We start from the raw sequence: 19,393 nt of genomic DNA, 5'->3' as shown, positions 1-19,393 counted from the left end.
GCACTGGTGGTTGGGGCATAGACTTGGACTACTGTGATATTGAATGGTTTGCCTTGGATTCGAACTGAGATCATTCTGTCATTTTGAGGATTGTATCCCAGTATTGCTTTTCCTACTCTTTTATTGACTATGAAGGCTACTCCATTTCTTCTGAAGGATTCTTGCCCACAGTAGTATACCTGATGGTCATCTGAATTAAATTCACCCATTCCTGTCCATTTTAGTTCGCTGATACCTAAGATGTCAATGTTCAGTCTTGTCATCTCTTGTTTGACCACGTCCAGCTTTCCTTGATTCATGGATCTTACATTCCAGGTTCCTATGGAGAAAAAATCTTTACAGCATTGGACTTTCCTTTCACCACCAGACACATCCACAGCTGAGCGTCCTTTCGGCTTTGGCCCAGTCGCTTCATTCTTTCTGGCGCTACTAGTACTAGCCCTCTGCTCTTCCCCAGTAGCATATTGGACGCCTTCCGACCTGAGGGGCTCATCTTCCAGCATCATATCGTTTTGCCTTTTGGTACTGTCCATAGGGTTTTCATGGCAAAGATACTGGAGTGGGTTGCCATTTCCTTCTCCAGTGGATCACGTTTTGTCAGAACTCTCTGCTATGACCTGTCCGTCTTGGGTGGCCCTGCACGGCATAGCTCATAGCTTCATTGAATTACGCAAGCCCCTTCGCCACGACAAGGCAGTAATCCATGAAGGGGAAAGCTCTCTAAATTTGTTGAAATCAGCTCTTTTAAAGTCTAGGACTATGTTTTGATTATTTTCTATTGTTTGTGTCTGCATTATGTTGAATTCTAGTACGACATGGTCACTCTCACCTAAACTTCCAGCCACTTTACCCCCTCTATTATTTCTTCTCTATTAGTAAGAATTAGCCCCATTATTGCAGTCCCTCTAGTTCCCTCCTCTACCTTTTGGATAACAAAGTTGTCAGCTAGGTTGCTCAGGAACCTGTTTGATCTCCCATGTGATACAGAGTTTGTTTCTCAGTTGAAGTCAGGGTAGTTAAAGTCCCCCATTACTACTGTGGTGTGCTTTCTACATATATTTGTTAACTGGCTAGCAAAAAGTTCTTCTGTTTAGTTGCTTGGCCTATAGTATAGACTTATGGCAATGTCATTCTTTTTTTCCTATTATATTGACCCATTTACCTTCAATGGGGTTGTCAGGACCCCTCAAATAGATTTGCCTACAGTTTATAGCTTATGCCTATGTATTCTTTTTTGGGGCCTACCATTCTGTTGGGAGTGGGGTTGGTTGGTTGGGGGAATGTATTTGCCTTGCTCTGCTTTGCACTCCCTCCATGTGAAAGAAATGTGGCTTGAAAACATCTGTCGTATCTCCAGATGACAGAACCTGGGACTGTAGTAGAGCTCTCCTGAACCCGAGGTGATCTAAGAAACTTTAAGAATTGGAATAAATCATGCATCAAAATATCAAGGTTCTAGGGGCTTCCAGTTTTGCACAGTAGCACAGCAGTCAAGGGATCATGGACTCCGCACCCTATGGCTGATTTCTGCCTGTTAGGGGACTCTAAATGAAGTTCCCCCGAAGAGGCGACAAAGAAGGAGGGAAGTCCCACCGATTCAGGAGAGATAGAGGTCAATCCAATCAGGCTGGGAAAAACCCTCCAGAAACCAGCAGGATAAAAGTGAGATGGAAGGGGATCTTTGCCCCACCCTCCTACAGACAGAAGCAGCAAATTAAATTTTTTAGGGCTAACATAAATATACTGAAATGAAATGAATATAAGACTTAATAATTTAATTTAATAATTTTATTTGTATACCGCCCTTCTCCCGAAGGACTCAGGGCGGTGAACAGGGCAATACATGTTAAAAACAAGAATACAAAAGTTAAAAGAGATTAAACAAGATGCCCAAAAACTATAACAATAAGTTATAAAAAGCAAAAAAAACCCAAACCCATCACCCATCAGGCCAGGCTGGCTTGTTCGAACAGGTAAGTCTTTAGATCACGCCGGAAGGAGCGAAGGTCGGGCGCCATCCGGAGCTCGACCGGAAGATGGTTCCATAAATCCGGTGCACCCACAGAGAACGCCCTCCCCCTGGGGGCCACCAGTCGGCATTCTTTGACCGGTGGCACCTTGAGGAGGCCCTCTCTGTGGGAGCATACTGGGCGGAGGGAAGTTGACGCCGGCCGCAGGTGCTCCCCAAGGTATTCCGGATCCATGCCATGTAGGGCTTTGTAGGTCATTACCAACACCTTGAATCTCACCCGGAAGACAACTGGGAGCCAATGCATCTCGCGGAGCAGGCGTGTAACATGGGAGTATCGGGAGACTCCCAACACAACTCTCGCGGCTGCATTCTGTACCAGTTGGAGCCTCCGAGTGGTCCTCAAGGGCAGCCCCATGTAGAGAGCGTTGCAGTAGTCCAAACGAGAGGTCACGAGCGCATGAGTGACCGTACGCAAGGCATCCCAGTCTAGATAGGGCCGCAACTGGCACACCAGGTGAACCTGGGCGAAGCCCCCCCTAGTCACATTTACTATATGGTCTTCTAAAGAAAGATGTGAATCTAGGAGGACTCCAAAGTTGCGAACATTATCTACGGGGGGTAATAACTTACCCACCATAGAAAGAGATGGAATATTCTGAATGATACCCAACTCCAAAACCACGAATGATCTCACCCAGCGGCTTCATATAGATGTTGAACAGGAGAGGCGAGAGGACCGACCCCTGAGGAACTCCACAAGTGAGAGGCCTCGAGGTCAACCTCTGTCCCCCTGCCAACACCGACTGCGAACATCCCAGGAGATAGGAGGAGAACCACTGAAGAACCTTGCCTCCCACTCCCAATCTCCTGAGACGCCGCAGCAGGATACCATGGTCGATGGTATCAAAAGCGGCTGAGAGGTCTAATAGGACTAGGTGTTGTGATTCAGGGTCAGCCTGTGGATTCGGCAGTTGGGTCGGACGACTCAGAGGAGGAGGGGGGTGTTGAAGACCTTGCTGAGGGGGTTGAAGATCTTGATGATGAGAGCCCTCAGCCAGGCCCCTCCCACTTGGTCACCATGGAGACCCAGCTGTGTGAGCCTGACAGTGTGGATGAAGATGACCCACAGCTGGCCCTGTTCAAGGACGCCCAACGCAGGAGGCAGTCAAGTAGGAGTAAACAGAGGAAGGCTGTGGGGCTTCTCGGAAGGAGGCAGAGAGAGGCCACGCCCTGAACTCTTTATAAAGGGAATGTTTGGGGAGGGCTGGTTTGCTGAAAGCAACTGCTCAGATAGTGTTTCAAAGCTCCTGTATCTTGGTACGTGTCTTGTTTGTTTTTTGTAGTAATAAATTTGGCAGACGTCATTCCAGCCTCTTGCCGTTTATAAAGGGGTTGCCTTTTCTGCAGGGCCGGTAGCAGGCTGGTACAGAACACTAGGACAGAGGAATATCCCCTGTCCTGAGCCCTCCAGAGATCATTCACCAGAGCGACCAATGCCGTCTCCGTGCTGTACCCGGGCCTAAAGCCCGATTGGTACGGGTCTAGATAATCCGCTTCATCCAGAACCAAAGGGAGCTGATGCGCCACCATGCTCTCAACAACCTTCGCAAGAAAGCGAAGGTTGGAGACCGGACGAAAGTTATTTAACACAGCTGGGTCCAAGGCAGGCTTCTTGAGGAGAGGTCTCACCACTGCCTCCTTCAAGACAGCGGGGAAACTACCCTCACTCAAAGATGCAGATATAACTGCCTGGAACCAGCCTCGTGTCCCCTCCCAGGGCGCATAAACCATCCAGGAAGGGCACGGGTCCAATAAACACGTGGTGGAGCTCAGCCTCCCCATAATCCTGTCCACTTCCTCCGGAGTCACAGGATCGAACTCCTCCCAGATAACATTGACAAGACCACCCATGTCCTGATCGTCAGACTCTGCCCAGTCGGAGTCCAAACCGGTCCGAATCCGAGCGATTTTGTCCGACAGATGTTGACTAAACTCCTCGGCACATCCCTGCAAGGGTTCCTCCCTCACCTCCTGATTAAGGAGGGAGTGGGTCACCCTAAACAGGGCGGCCGGGCGATTATCTGCGGACGCGATAAGGGTAGTGAAGTGATTAGACCTCGCCACCCTTATCGCCGTGAGATAAGACCTAATATAGGTTCTTTCTTGTGAATGATCCTTCAAATAAACAGAAATCTTAGACATTTCTGCAAGATTCGATACTTTAAACACCCATTCTTCTATAGTAGGCAAACTATCCTTCTTCCAATATTGTCCCACCAGTAACCGTGCTGCTGTTATCAAATTCAACATCAAATTGGTTTCTTTAACATCACAATCTACAACAATGCCCAATAAAAACAATTGCGGAGAGAACTTTATCTTTCTCTTAAAAATCTTTTGAATGTTCCACCAAATTTTAACCCAAAAAGCTTTTATATTTCTGCAAGTCCACCACATATGAAAATAGGTGGCTTCTAAACTACCACATCTCCAGCATTTAGACTGTAAGTTAGGATACATGTTAGACAACTTTTTGGGATCCAGATGCCATCTATAAAACATTTTATAAAAATTTTCTCTTAAATTTTGAGCCTGAGTAAATTTAACATTTCTAGGTGAAGTATTCTCTTATTAGTTAAATTAAGCCAATCGCTAACCCATGTCAAGACCACCGCATCATAATACAGTTTCAAATTCGGCGCCTTGAGTCCCCCTCTTTCCCTAGCATCTTGTAAAATCTTAAATTTATTTATTTATTTATTTATTATTTAAATTTATATACTGCCCTATTCCCGTAGGACTCAGGGTGGTTTACAGGGAGAATTAAAATACATAGCATACAAAAATTAAAAGCAGTTAAAAACTATAATTAAATTACAGTCCCTGAAATTAAACTAAAACCCAATTAAATTAAATTAGTTAAAACCCCTCAGTCTGGGCCAAACAGCTCGAAGAACCAGGTTTTCAAGTCCCGGTGAAATGAGCGAAGGTCGTGGGCAGTCCTGAGTTCCATGGGAAGTTGGTTCCATAGGGTCGGCACACCCACAGAGAATGCCCTTCCCCTGGGAATAACCCGCCGGCATTCCTTAACCGGCGGTACCCTGAGAAGGCCCTCCCTGTGGGAGTGCACAGGATGATGGGAAGTTGATGCCGGCAGCAGGTGTTCCCTTAGATAATCCGGACCCAAGCCATTTAGGGCTTTATAGGTCATTACCAGCACCTTGAATCTCACCCGGAGGGCAACCGGAAGCCAATGCAGCTCACGGAGAAGAGGCGTTACACGGGAGTATCGGGAAACTCCCATAACAACTTATTTCGAGACAGCCTTGAGACACATTCTTCCTCCTCCCTCCCCCAGCAATGACCGATTATAGCTCTTAAAGTAACACATAAGTTTAAATTTGAAGTAGTTGCTTCTTCATCTTTTGTCAAAGCAAGAATATTCCATGTTGGCAGCGTTGACGTCTGAATATGGTTAAAGAAATAGAAAGATTTTGGATGTAAATGAATTTTAGTTTAAGAGGGATGAACCCCTCAAGTAACATAGTATTTTTTCTTTCTTTTGTCCTTTGTGTCTTGTTTTTGACATTAGAAATATAAAAATGTTGGGAGGGTTTATATAAAGGAAATGTTTTAGATATTTAAGTGTAATTGATCTTGAAAAAATTTCAAATGGACAAAAAAGTTTTGAATAGATTTAAAAGATTAGATAACTGGATTTATTAAAGGGGACATTTAAAGATTAAACATATGGTTGAATATGGTTAAAAGAAGAGAAAAATTCTGAATATAAATATACATTAGCCTAAGAGGGACATGTTTTTTAAGTAGTATACTATTTTCTTATTTCTTTTTCTTTTTTTAAATATGAGAAATATAAAAGTGTTGGGATGGCCTGTATGAGGAAAAAGACTTAAATACTTAAGTGTAATTAATTCTGAGAAAATCTTAACCAGTAAGAACGTTTTGAATATTGTGGGGAAAACAAATTTAAATAAGAATATTGTAAACAGGGTCTATGATGAGACAATCAAGATGATCAGTTAGAAAAGAAGCTTTATATTGATGTAGTTATTATTTGAGAAACATTAGAAAAATGTCTATATTTAATTGTCATTTATCCAAATAATAAGAATTGTATTAATTCAAGGCTGGCAAAAGAGAATATTATTGGAAGAAGAGAAAATCAAGCAAGGCCATCAGGTGGACTATAGAATTATAGAAAGTAATTGTTATTGATTGTTTTTTAAATATAAACCCATACAACACTCTGTTTACCAAATATTAAGGTGATTATGTAAAAAAAATCAATAAACATATTTTAAAAAATATATCATGATTCAGTGATTCAATCTACCTGTATTAATGAATATATTGAAGAATAGATTACCAAAAACTAATTTTTACTTATATCATATCAATTCTATGAGGAACTATGAAAATTATTTGGGCTCCTCCCCACTATCAGTCACCGGCCTGGCATCCCCAGGGCCTCTCACTTTGGCCACTTGCCCAGCTCTGCTGTCCTCCAGTGCGCCTGGCATCCCCTCTGGTCACGGGCTCATCGGCTCATCAGGATCAACTCACCTTCACTGTTGGCTGGTGTGGTTGGCACCCCCTCTGGTTGCTGGTTCATTCACTGGTTTGGGTCAGTCCTCCTCTGCTGTCCCCTAGTGTGCCTGGTGCCCCCTCTGGTCATGGGCCTCTTCTCTCCCCCCCTCCCTGTTTCTCTCCTTCCCTCTCCTCCCCTCCCCCTCCCACACAGCCCCCCCCCCAAGCAGGGACCCCACGGCAAGCCTTTCCTCCCCTCTCTCCTCTCTCCTCCTTCCCAGCTCTGTGCTGAATCTCCCCCCACCTCTCGCTCTCTCCTAGCCCCCTACTTTGCTTCCTTCTCCACCGATCTGCGCTGTCTCCCCCTTCCGCGCTCTGCTTCTCTGCCTCCATCTCTCTCTTTCACTCTCTGCCTCCATTCCTTCTCTTCCTCGCCCCTCCTTTGTTCTCCCCCATTTCCTGCCAACCTTCCTCCTTTTATCCTCTTCTGTCCCATGCCGCCTCTTTCCCCCTTATTTTCGGTGGACTCCCCTTCTTGGTGGCCATCCACGAATGCCCCACCTGGCTGCCGGCTGGGTGTCACCCCTCAACATGATCATCCATGCACCTCTGCTGCTTGCTCTCTCTAACCCCCCCTTCCACAAGTAATCACCCTGTTATTTTTAATGAGTTTATGAATAACCTCTTTATTGGTTTGTTCCATTGTGTTGTGACTGCTGTAGACTGTTCTATATAATTGATAAATGTTGTCAATTTTGTTTATCAATATATAATTGACAGATTTTGCTGAATCTTTGTTTTTCACTTTTGAAGATAGCAGCAACTCTTGTTCTCTCGACTAAGGATACTTGCAAGTCAGATAATTGTAGAAGAAAGATTCAAATGTGAAAAGACTCCATGAGAGAAGAACCCAAAATTTCAGCTTTTAACATTTTTATTTTAGTTTTGTTGAAAGTCAGCACCCACTCACCTTCCTAGAGAAGGAAATATTTTGGGAGATATTAAAAAGGCAGAATATTATATTTCCCCAAAGGAATAATGGAGAAAAATCTTAGGCAGAAACCATCCCCCAGTTTCCTTCCCCCAGGCAGAGGCCAGCTTTTAGAATTGCAGATTTGGGTCCACCTATTCATAAGCAAAATGCTTTCAGCCACAGCCCCAGAGAAGGTTTGAGCTGATGGGGTTAGAAAAAGGAAGACTCTAAGGACAGGAACATGACCTTTAGGACATAATAGAATTAATCCTACACCCTCTTCAGACTAGCAAAAGACACAAAAGCCCACCTCCTGGAGCGTTCCAAACACAAAACCCCAAAGAAGGTATAAAAGCCCACCTATCCCAACTCCATTTTCTTCAGCTGTCCCAGAACCACATGCTGTTGGTTCTGTTCTTCAATAAACAGAACCTTCTTTCCAAAGAGCCTCCATTTTATTTATTCGCAGCTTGGACTAGACCTGATGTTTTTTCTTTCAACAGTTTCACCCTTTTCTTGCAAAGAATGACTTTTGTAATCTTTCCACCTTGAAACTGTACTTGGATCAAAATGGAGATGTAGCAGCAGATCTGAAGATCAGGACTTGGGTGGTTCTCACCAAGCTGGATCACATCTATCAGCACTCAGGGACATTTGAAAGACAGAGACTTATTATCAACCAAGATGATCTTTCACAGATAAAGGTGGGTGAAATATTGTTGTCCTTCTGTTTTCCAAAACCTTAGAAACTATTTCAAGTGGGCTAAGCCTAATCACCGTGGTGGCTGACCTTCACTGAGAATTACTTGAGAGGCTTCAGTATTAATGAAAAAGCTAACTTCAGATGCTATACTATGAAACAATGTCTAAGCTCATTCAGACAACCTGGAATCCAGGATGACAATTGTTTGGGACATAGATGACGGCCCTTTTGTGTCACCTCTGCTATTTATTATCTTCATAAACCTGGTGAGAGAAGCCATCAAGTGCTGGGGATTGTGGTGCTGATAGCCTCAGATTTGCTTGTTCCATGTCCTCAAATATAAGGGAAGAAGAAGGCAATTCTGTTGAGCAATGCCTGTTCAGGTATGGACTGGATCCAATGGAGTTTATTTGAGCCTGGATGGAGGTCTTTGGGGCCCCAGTGGGAAATAGGCTTTGGAATTTGAATTCAGCGTCTACAAATTTATATGCCGCCTGTCTGCCTATGCAGAGTGACTCTGAGTGGCTTACAATAGTGTGTTGTTTGTATAATATCTCATATTGTATAATTCCTTGACCCAGAAAATTGAAGCCCTGAAATATTTCTTTGATCCAAAGAAAAGCCCTTCCTGATATCAAATGTATTGAGGGACAATTTGAAAGAAATGCTGCTTGTTGTTGTTAGCTGCAAAGTCGTGTCCGACCCATCGCGACCCCATGGACAACGTTCCTCCAGTCCTTCCTGTCCTCTACCATCTTCTGGAGTCCATTTATGCTCACGCCTACTGCTTCAGTGACTCCATCCAGCCACCTCATTCTCTGTCGTCCCCTTCTTCTTTTGCCCTCAATCTTTCCCAGCATTAGGCTCTTCTCCAGTGAGTCCTTCCTTCTCATTAGGTGGCCAAAGGATTTGAGTTTTAGCTTCAGGATCTGGCCTTCTAAAGAGTAGTCAGGGTTGATCTCCTCTAGGACTGACCGGTTTGATCGCCTTGCAGTCCAAGGGACTCGCAGGAGTCTTCTCCAGCACCAGAGTTCAAAGGATTCAATTCTTTGGCACTCAGCCTTTCTTACGGTCCAACTTTCACTGCCATACATTGCAACTGGGAAGACCATAGCCTTGACTATACGCACTTTTGTTGACAGGGTGATGTCTCTGCTTTTTAGTGTGCTGTCTAGATTTGCCATGGCTTTCCTCCCGAGGAGCAAGCGTCTTTTAATTTCTTGGCTACAGTCCCCATCTGCAGTGATCTTGGAGCCCAGGAAAATAAAATCTGTCACTACCTCCATTTCTTCCCCAACTATTTGCCAGGAATTGAGAGGGCCGGATGCCATGATCTTGGTTTTCTTAATGTTTAGTTTCAACCCAACTTTTGCATTCTCCTTCTTCACCCACAACACAAGGCTCTTTAGTTCTTCACTTTCTGCCATTAGAGTGGTATCATCTGCATATCTTAGGTTGTTGATATTTCTTCCGGCAATCTTAATTCCAGCTTTGGATTCATCTAGCCCTGCCTTTCTCATGATGTGCTCTGCATCTAAGTTAAATAGGCAGGGTGATAGTATACAGCCTTGCCAGACTCCTTTCCCAATTTTGAACCAATCAGTGGTTCCGTGTCCAGTTCTCATTGTTGCTTCTTGAGCTGCATATAGGTTTCTCAAGAGACAAATAAGATGGTCTGGTACTCCCATCACGTTAAGAACTTGCCACAGTTTGTTGTGATCCACACAATCAGAGGCTTTAGCATAGTCAATGAAGCAGAAGTAGATGTTTTTCTGGAACTCTCTAGCTTTCTCCATGATCCAGCATATGTTGGCAATTTGATCCCTAGTTCCTCTGCCTCTTCAAAATCCTTCCTGTACTTCTGGTAGTTCTCTATCGACATACTACTGGCTTCCTACTTTAGCATTCCAATCCCCCATGATGATAAGAACATCATTTTTTGGTGTTAGTTCTATAAGGTGCTGTAGGGCTTGATAGAACCGGTCAATTTCATCCTCTTCAGCACTGGTGGTTGGGGCATAGACCTGGACTACTGTGATATTGAATGGTTTGTCTTGGATTCGAACTGAGATCATTCTGTCATTTTGAGGATTGTATCCCAGTATTTGTCAGAATCCATTTATAAAAAACCCACCGGCCACGGCTAAAAAATCAAAGGGATGTTTCAATTGCGGGAGAGAGGGCCACCATGCTGCAGAATGTTGTTCGAAAGCCCCTCCACGCAAAACAGAGGCACCATCTTCCAAAAAGCTGGGGAAGTCTCAAGACAACCCAAAAGAATCTTCCATGAAGGGGACAGAGGCTGTAGAGTCCACAATTCCTGCCAAAACCTGGGATTGGACTCCGGCCTACACCGCAGGGGTGGTGGACACTTCAGAAGACACCTCAGAGGGAGAACCTTTGGTAAGTGGACCTCTTCCACCCATACTTAAGACAGTGACTATATTAGCTTCCTCTGTACCAAAAGCCAATGAAATAAAAGCTCTGATAGACTCTGGCTGCATCCGCTGCCTCATCAGCACAACACTGGTGGAGGAACTGAGCATCCCAGTGAGGAGGCTAAAACAACCAATCTCTTTTAGTCAATTAGATGGGACAATAGCAGGGGGAGGACCAGCCACCCTAGCCACTTTACCAATCCACCTATCACTGGGGCCCCATGAGGAGGACATAACGTTTATAGTGGCCCCAGGCATGGAATGCCCAATGATTCTAGGACTGGAATGGCTGAAGAAATGGAACCCCGGGATAAACTGGAGGACTGCAGAACTCAACTTCCCAAAAGGGGAACAGGAAAACATAAAACCCCCAAACACCCCCCCAACCCAGAGGGAGGAGACAGCAGCAGTGGGGAAAGAGAAGGGGTTACCAGAGATACCGGAGGAATACAGGGACCTGGCTGAGGTTTTCAGTTAGGAAAGAGCAGATGAGCTTCCCCCCCCCCACCGCCCCACAGACTGCACCATAGAATTCAAACCTGGGGCAAAACTCCCAAAACCCAGGATGTATGCCATGGGCCCAAGGGAAATGGCAGAAATGGAAAGATTCATAAAGAAAAACTTAGAAAGAGGATTTATTGAGCCTGCCAAACCCAAAGTGGCCACCCCGGTTCTGTTCAGGGAGAAGAAGGATGGTTCTTTCCGCTTGTGCGTGGATTACCGGAACCTAAATACAATTAGTGAATGTAATCTGTACCCCCTTCCCCTAATGAAGGATATGCTATCCCACCTATCGAAAGGAAAGATTTTTACCAAACTAGACCTGAGGGAAGCATACTACCGTATTAGGATTAAGGAAGGAGACGAATGGAAGACTGCATTCAACTGCCCAATGGGGTGCTATCAATTCAAAGTATTGCCATTTGGACTGCAAGGGGCCCCCGCAGTCTTTATGCAATTAATTAATGACATGCTGAGAGAGCACCTATATAAGGGGGTCCTGGTTTACCTCGATGACATCCTTATCTTCACAGAAACCAAAGAGGAACATATCAAACTAGTCAGAGCAGTCCTGAAGAAGTTGCGAGCTGCCCACTTATATGCTAAATTATCGAAGTGTGAATTCCATCAGGAAAAAATCGACTACCTGGGATATCGCATATCTCCAGAGGGCATCAAAATGGACCCTGAGAAGGTCAGGGCAGTACTAGAGTGGGCACCCCCCGCACATGAAAGCAATTGCAAAGTTTCCTGGGGTTTGCAAATTTCTACCGCCAATTCATCCCCGCATTTGGGCAAATAGCCATACCCCTCACAAATTTGTTGAAAACGAAGGGGGGGGGGTCACCCGTGAAACCCAGCCAGCCTCTAAAATGGTCAATGGAATGTCAAGCAGCATTTGAGAGGCTAAAGAGACTTTTTTCTGCTGAACCTGTCCTAAAACACCCAGATCCCAACAAACCTTTTGTAATACAGGCAGATGCGAGTGATGTAGCAGTCGGAGCCGTACTATTACAAGAAAATGATGGGGGGACATTGCAACCATGCGCATACACATCCAGAAAACTCACAGAAACAGAACAACGCTGGCCAATATGGGAAAAAGAGGCATTCTCATTGAGGTGGGCATTACTAACATGGCGCCAATTTTTAGAAGGAAATAAAATACCTTTCCAGGTCTGGACAGACCACAAGAATTTGGAAGCACTAAAAACACCCAGGAAGCTCACTCCTAAGCAAGCCCGCTGGTCCCAACCTTTTCACCGATTCAATTTCACTCTCAAACACTTACCGGGGGGAAAGAACTTCCTGGCAGATGCATTATCCCGCATGCCCCAATATAACAGCACAAGAGTTACTGACTTTAAACCACTTGTACCGGAACAACAACTGGCAGCACCAGTCACCACCAGGGCACAAGTAAAAATGAAGCCGGAAGTGGATAGCCAAACCGGAATAGAATTCCGAAAGTCCGTGGAAGGGGACGAATGGTTCCAGAAAAATAGGCATGTGTGTACTATTAAAGATGGGTTACCTTGGGAAGCTATACATACCTGCCACCCAGAGGACCAATTTCTTGCAACTGTGCCATGATACAAAATGAGCAGGACATTTCGGGTTTGTAAAAACATTACACTTAACTAAAAGGCAATTTTGGTGGCCATCTATGAAAAAAGACATAGAAAGCTATGTGGGCAATTGTCAAATTTGCGCAATGGCCAAGAGGTTACAAGGGAAACCGCCAGGACTGTTACAACCATTGGCGAATCCCTCAGCCCCATGGAAAGAAATAGCCATGGATTTTATTGTAGAACTACCAGAAAGCAACGGAAACACCGTTGTCTGGACTGTCACTGATCTGTTCTCTAAACAAGTCCATTTCATACCTTGCTCAAAAATTCCAACTGCAAAAGCATTAGCAAAACTTTTTGTACAACATATTTACAGATTGCATGGGGCACCACAACGCATCATATCTGACAGGGGGGTGCAATTTACCTCAGCATTTTGGAAGGAATTTTTATCTCTGTTAGGAACTACCCAAGGACTGACATCTAGTCATCATCCTCAGGGTAACGGGCAAGCGGAAAGGGCTAACTCTGTACTTGAGCAATATTTAAGATGTTATATAAGTTTCCAACAGTCGGACTGGTCGGATCTACTGCCTTTTGCAGAAGTGGCATATAACAACGCAGTTCACTCCAGCACAGGTTACACTCCTTTTCAAGTAGCCACAGGCCAGAGCTTCAACCCCATACCTGATCCAAAAGAACCAGTAATTCCAGAACTAAAGGGATGGATTGCTCAGTTACAATACACCTGGCCTATTGTCAGAAAAGTGTTAACAGAGGCTAGATTAGCACACAAGACACAGGCAGACAAGAAAAGAGCCGATCCCACACTGTTCAAGGTGGGAGAGCTGGTATATCTGTCTACAAAATACCTCAAGTCTCTCCAACCCTGTAAAAAACTAGGACCAAAATACATTGGACCTTTTCCAATTAAAAGAATCATAAACCCAGTAACAGTTGAATTAGGACTACCTAAAAATCTTAGACGAATACACCCAATCATTCACTGCAGTCTAATAAAGAGAGAACAACAATCTCCCCTACGAACAAAAATTCCACCACCACCACCTCCCATCATGGTTGAAGGAGAACAACATTTTGAGGTGAAGAAATTCTGGATTCCAGGAAACATCAGGGAACAACCCAATATTTAGTGGCTTGGAAACACCTCCCCTCCTCAGAAAATGAATGGGTCAGCAAACACCACGTTAAAGCACCGAAAGCTGCTTAAGAGATTTCATACAGAATATCCGAACAAACCGAGTTAACATTTACATATGTTTTTTCCTCTTCTTTTCTTTTCTTCCCCTACAGATGGACACATCTTTTTTCTAAGGAGAGCGGACTGTCAGAATCCATTTACCGGTATATCATATTCATAAATGGAATGTTTCAAACATTATTCCATGGATTCTGCCATCTCCCGAAGAGAAGAGGATAGATGTGTATTGAACCGGTATTAGGCATTTCAAAGGAAAGGAGAAGCCTTTTGAACTGGGGAAACAAAAGGGGGGGCTAGCATCTGGTTTTTGTCACGGAAGACAGCAATAAACATGAAGGGTCCTAAGTTCCTTTTTCCCACGAGGTGGATGATAAGAGAGAAAGGATGGGGGACTGACCAAATGGGGTTAAGGGGGGTTAAGCCGGGAACTCTTTATAAGGGTTTACTTCATGGGATAATATTAAGTCCTGTCTCGTTTCCTACAACCAAGCATGTCATAGTAAAGATTCTTTGTGGAATAGATTTGACTCCAAGAATTTTGTCTTCCTAAGACGTGGTTTGGGGTGGGTCCTGACATTATTGCTTTTCCTACTCTTTTATTGACTATGAAGGCTACTCCATTTCTTCTGAGGGATTCTTGCCCGCAGTAGTATACCTGATGGTCATCTGAATTAAATTCACTCATTTCTGTCCATTTTAGTTCGCTGATACCTAAGATGTCGATGTTCAGTCTTGTCATCTCTTTTTGGACCACGTCCAGCTTTCCTTGATTCATGGATCTTACATTTCAGGTTCCTATGGAGAAAAAATCTTTACAGCATCAGACTTTCCTTTCACCACCAGACACATCCACAGCTGAGTGTCCTTTTGGCTTTGGCCCAGTCGCTTCATTCTTTCTGGCGCTACTAGTACTAGCCCTCTGCTCTTCCCCAATAGCATATTGGACACCTTCCGACCTGAGGGGCTCATCTTCCAGCGTCATATTGTTTTGCCATTTGGTACTGTCCATAGGGTTTCCATGGCAAAGATACTGGAGTGGGTTGCCATTTCCTTCTCCAGTGGATCACATTTTGTCAGAACTCTCTGCTTTGACCTTTCTGTCTTGGGTGGCCCTGCATGGCATAGCTCATAGCTTCATTGAATTACGCAAGCCCCTTCTCCACGACAAGGCAGTAATCTATGAAGGGGAAATGCTGCTTAGATTTGGCTTTTGGCTTGTAAGAGGGCTTCTCATCTGAAAATCTCTTGAATGCCATTGTTTTTCTCGATTCTTAGCCACCCCTAATCTCTCTGGGTGAAAAGGAAGTTCCATATTTAACTAATAATAAATGTGGATCTTTCTTTCCATGCCATCTGGTGTCAGCGAATTGCAGTTCTTCAACAGAAAGGACCTTGTCTTGGATAACTAGATGGGCTTTAGAAATATCCCTTTCTGACACGGGCCTCGTATCCACGTCCCATTGGCTGCAGCAAAAGATGCCTCACTTTTTGAGGGGCACTTTCTTAGGCCTTCACCCATCTCATCTCACCACAACTGAAGAGTCCATTTTATTCTTGTATCAGCAGAATGACAAAACCAAATTATGACAGTCATAATTTGAAAAAAAAATCCTTTCTATCTCAAATGAGAGACTGTTCTGGATTACTTTTAAAGGGGCTGGGTGGGTTTTTAATGTTTTATGTACTATCTTTTTTATTTTTTGCAGATCCTACAAGTCAGATGTTTCTGTCTTCCTCACAGTTTATCTCTATTTTGATAAATCTGACACAGTAAAAATTTAATAAATATAAAATTTAGAATGAATTTTATAAACATGCATTCCTCCATTCTTCATACACCCATTATTTTAAAGTATGATTATCTATTCATATTAAATTTAGAATTTAATATGTGTTAATAAGGCATTGAGGAGGAACTGACTGGCTGTCACTTAATGCTTAAATCTTTTTTCAGTTCCATCTCTTCAGACTTTATTAAGTAGAAAAGTCCTTTACTGAAAGGGGATATGCAAGAAGCAAAAGGCAGGAAGTAAATGAAGACTCTGCCGGTAGTTGAATCTCCTACAACCATTTGGAACTAGTCAGAGATTTCATATTTACCAAAGTGAAGCACAGAGGCTACTTGGCTAACGTCCATGTCTATCTCCATTTTCCATGGGTGGTGAGTCCTAACTCACTTTCTTTGTCATTCTTGGTTTCTCTGCTTAGTCTCTGCCTCAGTCCAAATGTGTGGAAAGTTGTCATCCTGGATTTGTCAAGAGGGCTCGAGAAGGAGAGCCAGTTTGCTGCTACGACTGCGTTCCTTGTCCGGAGGGGACCATCTCCACTCAGGAAGGTGGGTGACACGGGAGGAAAGGAAGGCCCTGTAGAAATGGAGTTAGCCAGAGCATTTTCATGAAAGTGCTAGTTAAAAGGCATTTTGAAGTTTAAGTGTTTTCTTGTTTATTTTCAAAATAGCACTTTTTTATTTAACCGGAAGAATAACCAAAAGATATTGAAGAAGAGGCTAGGAAGAGAAAGGAAGGTAAGGCACATTGGGCAAGCTTTACCATTGCCAGAGAAAATAATTATTCCACTTGTTAGTTTGAATGTGTCCTTCCATCTTTACTTCTCTAGGAAGATTTCAATCCTTTGAAGCTTCAGAAATTATCTAAAGTCCATTTCTTTCCCTCATCTGAAGCAGATTTACATTATGTCATCCTCCAAAATTGATGCATACAAAGTTATATCAAGCAATCAGTTCTAGTGTAGGAAGGAAGCACCCACCCCCAGAGAAGGAAATATTTGGGGGGATATTTAAAAGGCAGAACATTATTGTTAAGTCGTGGGCTCTGGAGAGCAGGAATGATGACACGAGGCTGAGTACAGAATAACTCATACTTTTATTCTTGCTGGAACTGTACTGAAGCTTGGGCCGCAACCAGACACAACATACAGTCTAGCCCCTAGGCGGCAGCCAATAGGTTTGAACCCACATTTGCCACCTGGGGCTGACCAATTGCAGGACCAGAGATGCCCTGTCTGGGTTGCTGGAGAGCCGTTAGCTCCTCCAGTAATGCACGTGGTATAACATCACAAGCCCAATACATAACAATTATATTTCTCCAAAGGAGTAATTGAAAAATCTTAGGCAGAAACCACCACCACCCCAGTCTCTCTGCCCTGAACAGAAATCAGCTTTTAGAAATGTAGATTTGGTGATTCATTTAGGAAGACTAGGGCCAGGAAGCTTGGAGCTGATGGGATTAGAATGACAAAGACCCCTAAAATCTACATCCCCCATCCAAAACCTAAAGGCGTGACCTTTAGGACACAATAGGATTAACCTTCCACCACTAGAATACCCAAAGGGCACACTCAAGTGCAGGTCAAAGTACATGCCACAGGAACAGGAAGAACCTCAAATACAAAGCTCAAAGAAGGTATAGAAACCCACCACTCCCACCTCCATTTTGTCAGCTACCTCAGAAACATGCTGTGTCACTGAAGTTTCTGGCAACTCAATAAACTAAACCCTCTTCCCTAAGCAGCCTCCATTTTATTTATTCCTAGCTTGGACTGGACCCTGATGAAGATTTTTCTTTCAACGCTAGTTTATAGGCTTGTTGTTGTTGTTGGTATTTGAAGTTACAACTCCCAAAACATCTTAGGGAGATATTTACGAGAGCAAGATTTGAACAGCTTGACACAATGGTCAGATATGGGAGATTTCATGCTATACCGTACAATGAGCGTCTCTGCATTTGCGGAGCGGCAGAGGTAGAGGACCTGGCTCACGTCCTATTCGACTGTTGTCTGTATAAGAGGGTGAGAGACAGGTATCTTGGTCTATATACCAAACGAATGACCCATTGGGATCCCCATATCAAAACACCTTACCTTATGTCCAGCCAGAACCTGAAAATAACATTTAACGCAGCACAGTATTTAAACAAAATGATCCGGTTAAGATCTGCATATGTGGGACTGATTGGGGTAGATTGCAAGGGCGACTCCGAAATATAATGTTATCATATTTTATCTATATCTTAAATTTGTATTTTATTACTATTTCATCTTAAATTGTATTTTATTTTAATTCCATTTTAAATTGTATTTTATCAAATTCCATTTTGGATTGCTTTTATTAAGTTTTGGTGACGGTTTGTTGCTGGAACTTTGCACTTTGATATGGCCCAAGGGCTAATCAATAAAGTTGTTGTAAATAGTGAAATGTGAATAACTACAGCTCCAATAAAAAAGAAATCTAGTTGTGGTTCAAAATGGGGGGTGGGGAAATCCCCTAATAAACCATTGTGATTCAAATGAAACAGAACTAACAAAAAGCATGGGAAATGGAGAATCAATATTAATAACAAGCTGTACATTGTTGCGATGAGCGACCGGTCAGGGTTCTGGCTTCAACTCTTAGAGCCCCTTAACAGGGGTGGGAATTTAGAGAGACCCTCGCGAGGGTGGACACCTTGAGTAAGGAAGGATCTTGCCTTTTACCACCGACCCAGTATGCCGGAAATTCCAACGGTCATACTTGGGAACTGCGATGATTAGGCAGAGTTAGAGACAGAGTAAGACAAACTGAGGCACCAATACAAGAAGGTGAGGGAGCATGGAGTGCTCGGGGTGGATGGTGTGCCCCCCCTCACAGCTCCACAAACCCTCCTTTTATTAAGCTGTTTCATTTGGGAGGGGTGAAGTACACATGAGGAATTAACACAAAGGAAAAACATATACATCTGCTAATGAACATATGTGAGGTCAAAGGAAACAATAAAACATAGTTTATGCTAACAGAGAACTGATAATGAAGAGGGTAAAGGTCATTACAGGAAACAATAAAGCATAGCTTATCATATTACAGAGAATACAAGGGTTGTCATAACTTGAAACATAACTTGAAACATAACTTGAAACATAAAAGACAAGTCTTTGTTATAAATGAAGCAAGGAGCAAAGGTTTATCACAGGAAGGCAGAGGCCCTATCTTGAAGCAAGGACAACTTCAGGAAAACTATATACTGGGCAATTTAAATGAAACAAGTCTTTGTTGTATACACATGTGAATCAGAGACAGGAATGTGGTTGCAAATAAGAAAAGAGTTTTATCACCAGAGGCAGAGATGGAATGTAGGAATGTGGCCTTACAATTGCAGATTTGGAGAGAAGGCAGAAGTGTTAAACTCTTTTAATATGGGAATCAAAAAAGGTCTTTTGCAGGCAGAGGAAAGCAGATTTTACACTTGCAGAAATATTATCACTGGAGACAGGAAGGGAGAACCTTGTAATTTTTAATATAGGAATAAAAAAGGTCTTTTGTAGGTCTGGGATATCTACAACTCCTCTTTTTCTGTTTTTTAAAGCCAATTACTGAGAAGGCCCCTCAAAATCCAGAACTTTCTCTTCTAGGATACTTACGCTGGAAAAAGAGAAATCCTCCGACAACTCTTGTGCCGGCGCCAGTATTC

General features: G+C 43.5%; 1 protein-coding gene across 1 annotated transcript in view; it reads left to right on the top strand.

The window, feature by feature from the left end:
• LOC308679201 (vomeronasal type-2 receptor 26-like) overlaps window positions 1-19,393 on the top strand; it is a gene marked incomplete at both ends in the record, with an annotated part of 108,065 nt that overhangs the window by 74,864 nt on the left and 13,808 nt on the right. Inside the window, one exon of the mRNA XM_081346794.1 lies at window positions 16,140-16,266. Coding sequence (XP_081202920.1) covers window positions 16,140-16,266 — 127 coding nt within the window. The remainder of the gene's footprint in view (window positions 1-16,139; window positions 16,267-19,393) is intronic.

This window comes from Vipera berus (assembly GCF_964194415.1).
Source record: "Vipera berus genome assembly, contig: HAP1_SCAFFOLD_28, whole genome shotgun sequence".
NCBI lineage: Eukaryota > Metazoa > Chordata > Lepidosauria > Squamata > Viperidae > Vipera > Vipera berus.
The sequence above is the reverse complement of the archived record's forward strand: the minus strand, read 5'-3'. Positions and strand labels throughout refer to the sequence as shown.